This window comes from Nematostella vectensis, chromosome 8, assembly GCF_932526225.1.
Source record: "Nematostella vectensis chromosome 8, jaNemVect1.1, whole genome shotgun sequence".
In the NCBI taxonomy this organism is placed as follows: domain Eukaryota; kingdom Metazoa; phylum Cnidaria; class Anthozoa; order Actiniaria; family Edwardsiidae; genus Nematostella; species Nematostella vectensis.
Window position 1 is genome coordinate 4,883,809 of NC_064041.1, and position 15,367 is coordinate 4,899,175.

At 38.8% G+C, this 15,367-nt stretch overlaps 1 protein-coding gene across 2 annotated transcripts in view; it reads left to right on the forward strand.

Annotated features, from left to right (window-relative positions):
- Positions 1 to 1,646: 1,646 nt before the first annotated feature.
- The window catches only part of LOC5508819 (deleted in malignant brain tumors 1 protein), a 31,321-nt gene continuing 17,600 nt past the window's right edge, over positions 1,647 to 15,367 (forward strand). The window contains exons 1-6 of one of the 2 annotated variants that reach the window (XM_001629344.3): positions 1,647 to 1,801; positions 4,419 to 4,687; positions 10,418 to 10,682; positions 12,623 to 12,752; positions 13,215 to 13,547; positions 14,027 to 14,266. In XM_001629344.3, the coding sequence (XP_001629394.3) occupies positions 1,676 to 1,801; positions 4,419 to 4,687; positions 10,418 to 10,682; positions 12,623 to 12,752; positions 13,215 to 13,547; positions 14,027 to 14,266 (1,363 nt within the window). In that variant the 5' untranslated portion in view covers positions 1,647 to 1,675. The remainder of the gene's footprint in view (positions 1,802 to 4,418; positions 4,688 to 10,417; positions 10,683 to 12,622; positions 12,753 to 13,214; positions 13,548 to 14,026; positions 14,267 to 15,367) is intronic. The other variant, XM_048731392.1, reaches the window with a different exon arrangement.

Below are 15,367 nucleotides of genomic sequence, written 5' to 3' on the forward strand. Positions count from 1 at the left end.
GTATTTGAAGATTAATTAATAAGAAATGACCCACTGAGCACACCCTTGTGTACGAGCTAGAACGTGATAAAAATGATGCCACCCGAGAGAAGTTGTTCCGCTTTTCGTTGGAGCTGAGAAAAGCTGCCGTCAATAATGTATCAGGCTTCATTCGTAGATAGTTAATTTGAAGTTTTCTTGCAAATGAACCGTTGCATTTTCATGTAACAACAATGACAAAGGAGTGGTTGATCGACATTCTTTAAGCAAAGGTTATAAATCTTGGCTAAATCCTGGCAAAATCTATTTATTGCAACAACTTCAAGAAATTGACTTTATTACAGATATACTTGGTACGCAAATAACAGATGAATTCGATACACAAATAATTCGTCTGGTTCGCCCGTGTGGACAAACAGGAAGCTTATTCGATGCCGAAACCTCGTGTTTTAACGTACTTCATGACAAAGACGGGACAATAACTCGATGGGAGCCTCGCCCAGCAAGTGGGGGAGCTCATAGCATGATTCGACAAACAAGAAGTACATACACTTCGCATAAACTACCATATGGCCAAATATGGCCAAAGTATTTGCGTTTTTCTGGGTATTGAGGAAGGCCAATCACGCCGCAATTTTACAAACCCGAGCAACACCTAGACACACAAAGCATTCATCTCGCTAATTCAAGCGAGCAACTCTGTCCATACTTTCAACCAAATGTCTCAAATAAAGATCTGACCTAAATCGTGAATAGTTGTTCTGAAATGGTCTAACAAATAAATCCTAGCATTTAGTTGATTGATGTTTCGAGTGAAGGTGGCATTATCTAGAGAAGGTGAAAGACGAACATAACGTTATCCACTCAAGCAGACACAAACTCATACAAGTAGCTACAAACGTAGCTACCTATAGCCGCGTATGCCCTTACAGCCACGCGTGTCCCTTCAGCCACGTGACTCCATACAGCCACGTGACTCCCTTCAGCCACGTGACTCCCTACAGAAACTTTTCGCTCACAGGAGGAGAAGGAAGTAGGATAGACGAGTCTTTTGCATTCTCTCAGTCTTTTGTATTCACTTAGCCGGGACTGGAAATTCAAGAAAGAACCAGCGAACGTGATGTGCTCCCCTTCAGCGTAGGTCCGGCTGGGAAATGTGCCAAACTAGAAATACCTTGTTATAGTAGGAGATACCTTATAGCCCCGGGAGTCATGTGGGTTGAAAAGAACCAAGACGCGGAACATCTGTCAACATATTTTCTACCGTAACAAAGCGTCAGTCAAATCTATCAAACTATTATACAACTACAAGCAACTAGTATACAAAGTTTCTTGTTCACTTTAATATGTAAAGCATAATTAATGTTTTATCAGTATGACAATAGATAAGATTGAAGCTTTGAAAATGATAAACAAATAAAGATTGTGATGTATTTTTCATTTTATCATAATTTATTTCGCCAATAGTTATTACTGCACATTCTGACATACAGCCTTTGTCGAGATCAAATGTCACAATATGTTAAAAGCGGAAAGTTTGCATAATATAAACAACTTTTATTGGTCGTTCTCGGTCAGAGAAAGGCATACGTCATCAGCTGCCATCAATCATACACACATGAACAGTGCTTCGAGTTGGGCGCTGTTCGGTGACCAAACCCCTTGACATGGGCCAAGCGCTCTCATAGTCGCGAAGATGGCGAGCCGTACGAACCTACTTGCGGCTGCTGTCCTCAGCTTGTCTATGCTGCTGACTGCATCAGGATCACATTTCCGAGGTGGCATCATCAGTTGGACGGCTAACGACACCTCCCCCTATGTGGTATGTGTGTTCAGTAGAGTTTTTGATATGTTTTTTTGCAATTAAAGAAAAAAAACCTGGTTCAAACGAAGAAAGGTCAGGTCGTCGCAAGTTCTGTTGTAACAAAGTTTTCTTATGGCCACAAACTTTAAAAAGCTAGTTTGTCGACTATTATTTTAGCTTTCCAAATTAAGTGAAAAATCTCACATACCATGGACCCCACTAAATATCGAACTTTCGAGGAGAAATGTAACAAGTTCGAGATAACGGAGTCGATTTAGAATCATTACAATGGCTGCTTCTAATTAAGCAGAACAAATTGTCATCTATATGCGTAATGCAGCTCACACAAGTATAACGAAATAAGAATGACAAAGGTTCAAATGTTTTAAGCATTTAAAGGGACAGAAGCTTGAGTCAACTAGATGGCTCGAGTTATCTCGGTTTTGAGACCAAATAATCAAAAGTAAAAATGACTGAAAATATAGACCCAATCCGAAGAAAAACGAAACTTAGTTCGTGTTCACGACGGATATGCAATTGATATGGATATGTACTAAAGATATTTGACGATACCTCAATATAAAATGACCCAATTTTTTGCGGGTAAAAGGACCCCCCATGTAAGGGCACAAAAAGGAATCTGTTCCGAAAAATATCTGTTCCGCAGCCCGTTTTTTTTTTTTTCCTGGCTGCGAAGATGCTAGACCCCTCGTGTGCTGGGGGAAAAAAACTCCCGAATGGTTCTTCTGGCAAATTTATGGAGTCGAACTAGCTGTGCTGGGAATATTTTTGCTGGAGCGGATGCTTCGGAAAAAAATCGTCCCGATCGGTTACGGGCAAGTATTCATGTGCTAAAATGCCTAACCACGATGGCTGGGAAAAAATTCCTTACCAATGCTAGCTAAGAAAAAAAAGGAATGGTCGCTGCTGGGAAAAAGGAACAGATAAATTTTTCCCAGCAACTTTTTAAATGGATATTTTCGGAATCAGAACATATTTGAACGGCGAAATATGCCATTGTATGTATACCGTTGTATGTACGCGCCTGGCTAGTGGAAGTTTTTTAGATCTTGCTTCAATAGATGAATTGAGCGCTCTATTTGATAAATAGAATTTCATGTTGTGCCGTTCTTTTTATCGGTTTGGTCCTGTTCTCGGCATGCGTGACCGACATAAATTACAGCTGGTAATTGCAGCTGCCTCCACATCAATTACGGGCCAAACCAAAAAGGGGACAACATTTTGCTGCAAGATTTTGTGACCTTTTATCAATTTGGAATAATATCTCACCGGCTGTATACATTTGTGTGTTTTTTTTTTTTTTTTTTTGCTCATTCAGCTAGCTCCGTTGTCTTGTAAATATAGGGAATTTAAGCAACTACGACGGCGACGACAGGAAAAAAGTGACCCAGCAAAAATGCTCTATTCTAAACTAGTTTCGATCAAATTAACTCGTTTTTAAAGTCGAAAAAGTATATATAAGCCTAGAACCTTATTCAACATAACGAACAGCAATAGTAGACAGCAATAGTTGGTTTCCCTATCCTTGCTAGACCTTGAAAGTTTGTGGCCGAAATGATTCATACAGAATCCATTTCAGAGCGCATTTCACACCTACTTGAATTTTCAGACCTTTTTCGCGGCATGTCAAGCCATAAGAAATGATTCCTGCAGATTACAGCAATTTTCGTAAGTGTTTTTGCATCGTTTGTTTTGAAACCAAAAAAGAACAACGACCTGGCGCACGCTGCTTACACACTGCTGCATTCCCGCAAAAACATGCCCGTTTGAGCTTTTCATTGGTGTAAGACCACAAGCCTCCAAAGTATTATATTTTTAACCGCGAAAAGGTTTAATAGACGCGCAACGACGACTTAAATGAGAACTGACAAAAAATGCGTTTTATTCTAGCGCTGTTTTTATCTATGACAAAGTTCAACCGGGCGGAGACTGGCACATAATGTTTGGCAAGAACATCGTATTCGTTCTCGCAAAACTGCAACTTTAGAATGTAAACATCAAAGTGTGGCATCTCTCTTTTGTCGTTCTTTAGTATGTTATTATGTTTATATTGTGTGTGTGATGTGATGTTATAAATGTATCAATCCTTTGTCTAGAATATTGCTATTCAACTTTGCGCGAAATTGTACCTGAAGAACCCAACTCGACTGGAAGGTCCGTTCTATGCGATAGGTAGGAAGAGCTACCTAAGAGAAAATGGTACGCTCATAACAAAGTATTTTGAAAAAAAGCAAACAAATTTGTACAAAAATATGTGCGTAAAAAAGCAAAATACTCGAAATTGTAATGATAATGGCTCTAAGTTGGAGAGGAGTTAGGTCCTGTTGATCTAGTTTGTGTGCATCTTTTGACTTTATATCCTTTATTTGAAAAGTTCCACGAAGGCATTACAATTTTAACATTACCATAGTTTTCCTTTTTTTTTTGGGGGGGGGTGAGTAAAATGTTGGTCTCTCAAAATCTTTTACTAATGCCACTAAGTTAACTAGATAAGAAAACAATTACCAAAGTTTGATTAAAATGTATGGGTGCTAAAATCCACCAATTTCCCCTTCGTCCATTGTTCTGTATATTTATAAAAAGATATGTTATTTTCCCTGTTCTTTTTCTCCAGGTGAATTTTTACCACCGGACAGTATGGCGTAGGTCTGATACGTTCTGCAACTCGTACAACGTCAGGGCCAACAGCGTGTATCATAAAAGCGGACATACATTCCAGGGCAGACATCCCTACTATGGAACCTACACTATGTATGACAGTCAGTACTATCGATGTCTGGATTACAGTGAAAGCGAGGACTGGTCAGAGATAGGCAACAACTTTACTTACGCTTTTCCGCATTACTATTGGTACTACAACCAAATCAACAACTGGGACATAAGGTAAGATTCGTTGCCTGTCAGCAAAGAACTAGATCTGTGTATGCGCCTGCCTTAAGAAAGAAATCAACTGGTCAACTTCTATCCTGCTAGTATGTGTCGGACTTTGTGGTCTACGTGAACAATGCATTTTTTCATAAAACCTTTAGGTACTACTCTGTCTTACCATACTAGATATATTTAGGCACTGCCTAAAAGCGGAGTCCCAAAACTCGAATCGGGTATAAGGAAATGAGGTATCAATAAAAAGGTGAAATGTCCCCAAAGGCCTGAAACGGATATAAAGAATAAGATAATCTGCACATTTATCTCTCTTACATTAGTCACTTAAAACAGTAGTCATATAATAGAGGAGTTTACAAAGAAATTTATATTTTATTAATAGAAGTTAAGAGAAACACAATTGTATGAGATGTATGAAGAGCTGCATGGGACAGTTACATCTAAGTTTTAAACTTTGCTTTATGTGAGATGATGAGAGTATTAGTGCAAACCCAAAGTGTGGTACAAATGCCTCTTTGAGCGTATCTGTGGACCTGACTATTTTTATATTCTAGTGCAAACCCATAGTGTGGTACACATGCCTCTTTGAGCGTATCTGTGAACCTGACTATTTTTATATTTTAGTGCAAACCCATAGTGTGTTACACATGCCCCTTTGAGCGTATCTGTGGAACCTGACTATTTTTATATTCTAGTGCAAACCCATAGTGTGGTACACATGCCTCTTTGAGCGTATCTGTGAACCTGACTATTTTTATATTTTAGTGCAAACCCATAGTGTGTTACACATGCCCCTTTGAGCGTATCTGTGGAACCTGACTACTTTTATATTCTAGTGCAAACCCATAGTGTGGTACACATGCCTCTTTGAGCGTATCTGTGGACCTGACTATTTTTATATTCTAGTGCAAACCCATAGTGTGGTCCACATGCCTCTTTGAGCGTATCTGTGGACCTGACTATTTTTATATTTCAGTGCAAACCCATAGTGTGGTACACATGCCCCTTTGAGCGTATCTGTGGAACCTGACTATTTTTATATTCTAGTGCAAACCCATAGTGTGGTACACATGCCTCTTTGAGCGTATCTGTGGGACCTGACTATTTTTATATTTTAGCAAACCCATAGTGTGGTACACATGCCCCTTTGAGCGTATCTGTGGAACCTGACTATTTTTATATTCTAGTGCAAACCCATAGTGTGGTACACATGCCTCTTTGAGCGTATCTGTGGACCTGACTGTTTTTATATTTTAGTGCAAACCCATAGTGTGGTACACATGCCTCTTTGAGCGTATCTGTGGACCTGACTATTTTTATATTCTAGTGCAAACCCATAGTGTGGTCCACATGCCTCTTTGAGCGTATCTGTGGACCTGACTATTTTTATATTTCAGTGCAAACCCATAGTGTGGTACACATGCCCCTTTGAGCGTATCTGTGGAACCTGACTATTTTTATATTCTAGTGCAAACCCATAGTGTGGTACACATGCCTCTTTGAGCGTATCTGTGGGACCTGACTATTTTTATATTTTAGCAAACCCATAGTGTGGTACACATGCCCCTTTGAGCGTATCTGTGGAACCTGACTATTTTTATATTCTAGTGCAAACCCATAGTGTGGTACACATGCCTCTTTGAGCGTATCTGTGGACCTGACTGTTTTTATATTTTAGTGCAAACCCATAGTGTGGTACACATGCCTCTTTGAGCGTATCTGTGGAACCTGACTATTTTCATATTCTAGTGCAAACCCATAGTGTGGTCCACATGCCTCTTTGAGCGTATCTGTGGAACCTGACTATTTTCATATTCTAGTGCAAACCCATAGTGTGGTCCACATGCCTCTTTGAGCGTATCTGTGGAACCTGACTATTTTTATATTCTAGTGCAAACCCATAGTGTGGTACACATGCCTCTTTGAGCGTATCTGTGGAACCTGACTATTTTTATATTTTAGTGCAAACCCATAGTGTGGGTACACATGCCTCTTTTTCGGTATAAGCCAATGCAGCCAATGCTTTTAAACCCTGACTCTGTATGACAAAATATCTGAAATAAAATGCATATTTATTAGAAAAAAGACTTAATGTTAAAACCCTGTTATAGGACAACAACAATAATTTTAATACACAGAATTAAGAATACTGATAATTGAAGACTTGATAACAATTCATATGAAAGCAAAAGATCCTGTTCAGCACTGTAGACTATACAAAAATACTCTGTTATGACAGAATGCTCTAAATATATACGTTTTAGAGCAAAGAATGTAAGTCATTCTTTTCTTTTGGGTGCCATGCCCTATAGTAAATAAAGGGGAGTACCCCCGACCCCCCCCCCCCCCCCCCCCCACTTCTGGGTAACATTGTAGCTATCGATTAAATGTAATCTGATACCAAAATTGATTGAATTCTTCCTGTTGTTGACGTTTAGGTTGCTACAAAATTGAAAAATAAGCAGGCTAGATATAAAAAATAAAAGCTTTTTCTTACTAATTGCAGTTATGTAACAGCTGAGACTTGTCATTTTCCTATTATAAACAACAGGCTATTACACAAAATAACTGATTTGGAAAAAAAGACATTAACAAACCAATTATCACCATAGAACAGATATTACAATTATTATTACATAACAGATATTTTAAAAATGGGCATTAAACCAACAGAAATGTATAGTCTTCTAAAACCATTTTTTTTCTTAATTCTTACAATAGTGTAAATTCTAGGGACATATGCCTCAACTGCTAATATGACTGCAATTAGCGATAGAAGGTAAAGTTATTAATGTGTGTCCCCTCCTTCTTCTTCTTCTTTTCAGGCTTTGCTGTTTTTTTTTTTGTTTTTTTCTCTAAATAATACAAATATTATAAAATGGATTAGTAAACAAATTATCAGCCCTGTAAAATGTGAAGAACATTCTATGGATACATAATATATTCACAAATTTAATGTATTTACTGTGGGGGGACTTAGCTAAAAACAGATGAGGATGGTCAACAGCAAAATCAAATTTCACCCTAAGGATTGATAGCACTGAGGGCGTGGTTAACAGCAAACATTTTGATAGAAAATAATGTATATTTACACCAGTCTAACCATCAGTGGCATAGACAGACATCTGATAATTTATTGAAATAATTTATATTTCTTAATCGATTCATTGTTCTCAATATTTACAAATTATTATAGTAGTCTTTCTTAGATTTTTACAAATTATAGACTCTTTTTAAATTAAAGTGATCCATCTTATTCTATAGATATTGATAAATTATTCAATTCTTACTATAAATAGGAATATATAATATGTATTGATATGAAATGTATTGATATTTCAAGTTTTGCAGTTACATGATTAATGCATTTTCAAAGCAATATTTCCTTTTTGATTCACCTGCTATTTCATTTGATATTCTTCTTCTTTTATTCATAACTTAAGAAATACTTGAGAATTGAAATTGAAACACCTCCTGGGGTCTAAGAATACCAGGCTTTTGTCGAAAATAAATAAAAATATACCATTCAATGTATTGATTGTGCAACATTTTTTTTGTTTGCTTGTTATTTACTTTTTTCTTTAAATCCCAGGGGATTGAGGATTGACTAACAGTCTATATTAAAAAAATCTATTCCTCGCGTAAGTCTGGTAGAGATGCAATTATTCCAGACTGAAAATTGGTCAACAAGCAGCATGTTGTAAAAATTTGGTTAACTGAACCAGCAATTGGATAACTCCGTCTAAAATATGGAAGTCCTAAATTTTACTGATAAGTCTTTCAATGTGAATGCGTTTTTGAGCAATTGCCTGAGACTCGATCACTTCTGACTGCTCAAACTTTTCTCTACCCTTTAAAAAGTCTGGAATATTAAGTGTTACTCCATTTGGAAGGTCATTCTTTATGAGGAATCCCCTGTCTGCCATGATGGAGTCACCATCATCAAATGGCAAATCCAGAAACCCACTCCTTCTAGTAATCTCAACGTCGGAAATACTGCCAGTGAATAATTGACTTACAAAACTGCAGCCTCCAGATAGTGTACAGCCAACCAGAGCTTTCAGGGTCATGTGGTTCTTGTAATTAGAAAAAAAACTCAGACACCAGAACCATTGAAGATGGCGTTTGTACTTTCACTTCAGTGCAGTTAATGATAACTCGACAAGAAGGGTACTTTTTCTTCATAGTCTCTGGCATATGAGAATTAACAGTAGCCCTATCTGGCCATATATTTAGAGAACCAAGTCTCAAGTAGATATAGTTAGCCCATGTTATGACCACTCTACAAACAGTTGATACAAAGACATTGAAGAGATGTGCCAAATGTTTCTCCCGAAAACCCTGCCGCACCCTACACAGGAACATAAAGAATTCTGTCTTGGCCTCTAATGCTCTTGGCCTTCCTGGTTTACACCTGGCTGTTTGATAATTATCAGAATCCACCTGTTTCTGAGCTTGTTCAACAGAGGAGTTCCAGTATCTTAAGTTTTCGCTATTAGTTCCAGGGTTTAAGAAAATCAAAACATAATTCCAGCACATCAGAACTGTCCGTTACTAGCATTGTTTTTAAATTTTTCATAACAAAATCGAGAGTTTTCTTGTTTTTGTAGCTCTTCTCTCAACCTTAGATTTTCTCTTTCTAGATCTCGAATTCTACCTTCAAGTTCTTTAATATAAGTGTGATGATCTTCTGTGATGTGTTCTTCGTATAGTCATGATATGTTGTGTCTTTTTGTTTAGACAGGGCTTCTGGAATTACTCGCTTGTGCGGAAGCGCGTAATTTGGCTTTCTCCGCGTAATCCACAAATTTCCGCGTAATCTCGCGTAATTTGGCTAAATTTTAACAAAACATACAAGAAATTTTCGCGCAAAAATTTAACCTTTTCAAGTTATTTCGTGCTTGCCTTCGGTACAAAATGTAGTTTGAGCGTAACATTTGATATTCCATGTAATTTAGCGCGTAATTCAGTAAAGAATCCTGCAAAATTTTGATTTTTAAAGAAACATGTATTGCAAAATCCCGCGTAATTTACCGCGTGATTTTGAGTTTTTTTCCGCGTAATTCCAGAAGCCCTGCTTAGATGAATTTGTTACATTTTTCGCATTATGATCGGGCCTGCTCTTTCTCCAAGGAAACACGGTTTGCTTGGAAACACCATTTTTTTCCAAATCCGCGGTAAATAAAGTCCGCTTCTTCAAAGTGTTCAGAGAAGACCTTTGCATGCGTACCAACTTTTACGGTTTTCCCTTGAAGCCTCAGGTCCCCCGGGGGCGTGATCTTGTCGAACCTCCTTTTCCTCAGTTTTTGCCCTTGCCGGCCTTTCGGTTGTGAAAAATTAAACAGAGATGCCCTCTTTCTGTCTCTTCCGACCTTGCCTTTATAGTGTTCGCATTCTGCTACACAGCATATTGGAGCCATTAGGGAACCACAGCTCACAAAAACATAAGCCGGTAGGGAAAAACCTTTGACTTGATTCGCTGCAAACACTTAGAGTCAATCTAAATCGCAATAATTCCACACTAACGAATGTGTCTTTGAAAATGCTAAAAATATGACACTTTTTCCCTATCCGCCGAGGTCTGCCCGAGCAGCCGCCATTGTTGTTGTTATTGATTATTTTCAGCCTCGCTTTCATGCGGTTCCCGCCATATTTAAAAAGCCTCTATACCACTCTTCTATGACTATGGGGCTCCGCAGGGGCTCCGCTAAAAAACTTTTAATCGCTCAGCTTTGCAGACTGCTGTTGGATCCATCTGCACGGAAGCATCTACTCCGAGGGTTCATGGAGACTGTCAGCAAACGTGTCTCTCTCACCTAGGGCGGATACTGGCCGCATCAACTCTTCTCCATTCTCCTCTATACCTCTGACTGTCAATGTTACATCCGGGATTCGTCAGGTTATCGTAATTCCGGTGGAAGATCCTGATGGTGACAACGTGTCTTGTCTGTGGGCCTCTGAACAGCCGTCCTTCCCATACGGAGAGCTTGATGAGGTAGGCGCGAGTAAAACATCCTTTTTCAGGCGGGTTGCTAGAAAGTATGGGGAGGGGTGGTCGTAGAATCAATGAGGAGTACACCAGATAGCAGCCGTCAATTTTAACCAGTCGGAAAAAACTGTCATGATGGTATTTTCTTTACCGAAATACATCAATTTCTGAAACAAAGAAAAAACATGTAAGGAGGGGAGAGAGTATTAAGTAAACAATACGTAAGACTTGGTTTTTTTTATGAATTTCTGGTTATCTAGACTTGAAACTCATTTTTGTGGATTGAGGTGCAAATATTATGTTTCCTACCTTACTCCATCTTTCAGGCTGGGTGTACACTCACATATAATCTCCCTTACTTTATCTTTCAGGCTAATTGTACTCTCACATATAACCTCCCTTACTTCATCTTTCAGGCTGAATGTACACTCTCATATAACCTCCCTTACTCAATCTTTCAGGCTTGGTGTACACTCACATATAACCTACCTTACTTTATCTTTCAGGCTAATTGTACTCTCACATATAACCTCCATTACTCAATCTTTCAGGCTGGGTGCACACTCACATATAACCTCCCTTACCCCATCTTTCAGGCTGATTATAAACTCACATATAACCTCCCTTACTCCAACTTTCATGCTTGGAATACACTAACATATAACCTCCCTTACTCCATTTTTCAGGCTAATTGTACACTCACATATAACCTCCCTTACTCCATCTTTCAGGCTTGGTGTACACTCACATATAACCTACCTTACTTTATCTTTCAGGCTAATTGTACTCTCACATATAACATCCATTACTCAATCTTTCAGGCTGGGTGCACATTCACATATAACCTCCCTTACCCCATCTTTCAGGCTGATTATAAACTCACATATAACCTCCCTTACTCCATCTTTCATGCTTGGAATACACTAACATATAACCTCCCTTACTCCATCTTTCAGGCTAATTGTACACTCACATATAACCTCCCTTACTCCATCTTTCATGCTGGGTATACACTCACATATAACCTTCATTACTCCATCTTTCAGGCTGGGTGTACACCCACATATAACCTCCCTTACTCCATCTTTCATGCTGGGTATACACTCACATATAACCTCCCTTACTCCATCTTTCAGGCTGGGTGCACACTCACATATAACTTCCCTTACTCCATCTTTCATACTGGGTATATACTCACATATAACTTCCCTTACTCCATATTTCAGGCTCATTTTACACTCACATGTAACCTCCCTTACTCCATCTTTCAGGCTGAGTATACACTCACATATAACCTTCCTTACTCCAACTTTCAGGCTGGGTGTACACTCACATATAACATCCCTTACTTTATCTTTCAGGCTGGGTGTACACTCAAATATAACCTCCCTTAGTCCATCTCTTTCAGGCTGAGTGTACACTCTCATATAACCTCCCTTACTCCATCTTTCAGGCTAATTGTACACTCACATATAACTTCCCTTACTCCATCTTTCATACTGGGTATATACTCACATATAACCTCCATTACTCAATCTTTCAGGCTGGGTGCACACTCACATATAACCTCCCTTACTCCATCTTTCAGGCTGGGTTTACCTCACATATGACCCCCCTTACTCCATCTTTCAGGCTAATGTTACACTAACATATAACCTCCCTTACTCCATCTTTCAGGCTAATGTTACACTCACATATGACCTCCCTTACTCCATCCATCAGGCTGGGTATACACTCACGTATAACCTCCATTACTCAATCTTTCAGGCTAATTGTACACTCACATGTAACCTCCCTTACTCCATCTTTCAGGCTGGGTTTACCTCACATATGACCTCCCTTACTCCATCTTTCAGGCTAATGTTACACTCACATATAACCTCCCTTACTCCATCTTTCAGGCTAATTTTACACTCACATATAACCTTCCTTACTCCAACTTTCAGGCTGGGTGTACGCTCACATATAATGGTGGCGGTACAAATGGCACCATGTACCCAGTCTTTCTCGTCCTAGAGGATGGAATCTGCAACACCAGTCTGCAGTTTGTCATCAAAATTAAACAACTACGAGAGGGTAAGTCCTTTACGATGTTACGAGGGTTTAGGCGTGTTCTGTCATTGGTATTGGGGGGTAGCCGGGAATCGTTCACTTATGACTAGTGGGAGATTGTTAAGAAGGCAACAACTTTCGGTAGGTAGTGAAGGAACATCCTCATCCCGGAAAGTTGACGAAGCCAACTAAACGCAGCCTAGACTACTGCCGAGTACTATCCTCGTAACAAGTTACAGTCCAAACCTAAAGCTAGTTACTGTGCTACTCTATTTATGATAACCTCATTAAATAAACTGGTCAAACTGGTTTTATGGATGATGTTAAAATAGAAGATCGGATGTTGACTTTGATACGAACATTAACTATCAAAAAATAAATTGCTCAGACTAAATTATGCAGTTTGAATATCTAGGAGTGTGATATAACATATATTATCATAATAATTTTTCTTTCTCGCTCATCTCGTGCTCTTGTGCTTTTCAGTGAGACTTGTGGGTGGCATACGGGGGCCACATGAAGGCCGAGTAGAGATCTATTACAACGGGACCTGGGGCACAGTGTGTGACGACATCTGGCATATTGAAAATGCTCGTGTCGTTTGTCGTCAGCTGGGGTACACAGGAGCAGCATCGGGTCACGAGATGGCACGATTTGGACAAGGAAGTGGTCCGATCTGGATGGATGATGTCCGCTGTAGCGGTTCTGAGAGTTCCCTTGCTAGTTGTGCATTTAGTGGCTGGGGACGGCATAACTGTCACCATGGTGAGGACGCAGGGGTCACGTGTATGCCGAATCTGGACAACACAACAACACCAGGTTAGTTATAAGTCAACAAATTATAACCAGGTTAGTTATAGGTCACCATATTATCTATAATTAAGCAGAAATGAGAAGGCCAAGGTTATAGGCTGAAGTTAATTAGATCAATGTTTTTTTTACGACTTAACAAATTACATATGAATTATCTTACCTAAATAACTGGACACTTAATTATTAACAAATCAAATGACTGCTAGTTTTAAAGAGTCAAAAGTGTTAACGCATTAATCTAAGTTTTTTTTAATACATTGGCTCGACTTATTTGAGGCAGACTCGATAAACACGTATCATTATTAATATCATATACATATTATTTTATCTTATTTTATTTTAATTTATTTTATTTCATTTGATTAAATTTGCATTTGTTATAGGCACAACAGAGCTAGGTTCCAATTTAAGTACCCCCTTGAGTGTATTGTTAGTAAGCACTGTAAGCACTTTTTGACAAACCCATTTAATATGGCTTCACACAGAAGGTATCTACTCATTTCCTATCCTTGCTGGGAACGTGAACTATATGATCGACATTCAATCATTCCTGAGACCAGTCCAGCATAGTCCAACAAGCGGGTGGAGCAACTGCTGGACCGCCAGCAGAGATGGCTGGGAAGCCGAAATTTTCCATCATATGTGTGACAATAGGGGACCCACGGTCACCTTGGTACGTGTTGGAAACTACATTTTTGGCGGTTACTCGAACATTTCTTGGACCGGTAAGTATAATTACTTTCATGATATTGAGGGAAACATAGCATTTAGACGTTCATAATAATTAATGGTCTTGTTATATATGAGATTAACACTGTAAAGATAATAATTATAGATGAAAATATAATCACATCCACTTCACACCCAATTATAGATCATTATACTATCTTTTACATAGAATATTTACCTTTTACAAAAAAAAACTAAAGCTTGTCAATCATACAGTGGAGGCCTATTCACTCAAACCTTAGGGGAGAAGAAAACCAGTTCTAGTATCCAGAGCGGGTTTCGAGTTTATTCGTCTTTGAGTTACTTAGTTCAGGTTTCTGACTTGATGATCGGGGAAACCTCGCTCCCAACAAAATATATGTAGATATTATAATTTTCGAAACAGTAAAATCACTAATAGCAGCCATCCATTCGGCATTTTCAGCAGTAAACCGAAAATAGAAAAAGCTCTTTCTTAACGATAAAGCATTTTTCTTGTGAGTATAAACTTCCATTCACTTCCCTCTAACTAATTCACGTGACACTACCCTTGGGTTGCCTGTGTTGGTTAAATGAGAGGATGCCCTGGGCTGTGGTGCAGTGCGGAGAGCGATTTCATAACGTGAAGAAACAATTTCCCACGGACGTAGATTGTGGTCGAGCCCAAGGACTCCCAGCGGTCATACCCAACCTCACAGTCGGAATTTTCCGATTACCATTTTTGGAAAGTGCATTATTGTCGGAGAAATCCAAGATGGCGATCCGACTTTTGTGTGTGGTGACAGACCATTTAGATATCTAGTCTTAGTCTACTCCATTTAGTTAGTGTTTATTAATTTATATATCGTCAGGCAGATTAGAAAATAAAATGAGCAAGAACGGATGAGTAAGTCCGCCAATTAGTTTCCTAATCTCGACATCGTTGGGTTCGTTGTTTTGCGTTTTATCTCTGGTAATCATAACAAGAACGTAAACGTTTAACAGGCGCGTATTCAGAATTAGCTGAGGGGGGGAGTGGAGGGGTATCATATAATACCTATTCAATCATGCCAATTCATGATGTAACTTCTGTAGACTCTTCTGTGAGTTTGACTTGAAAATAACTTTAGTAAAATAGA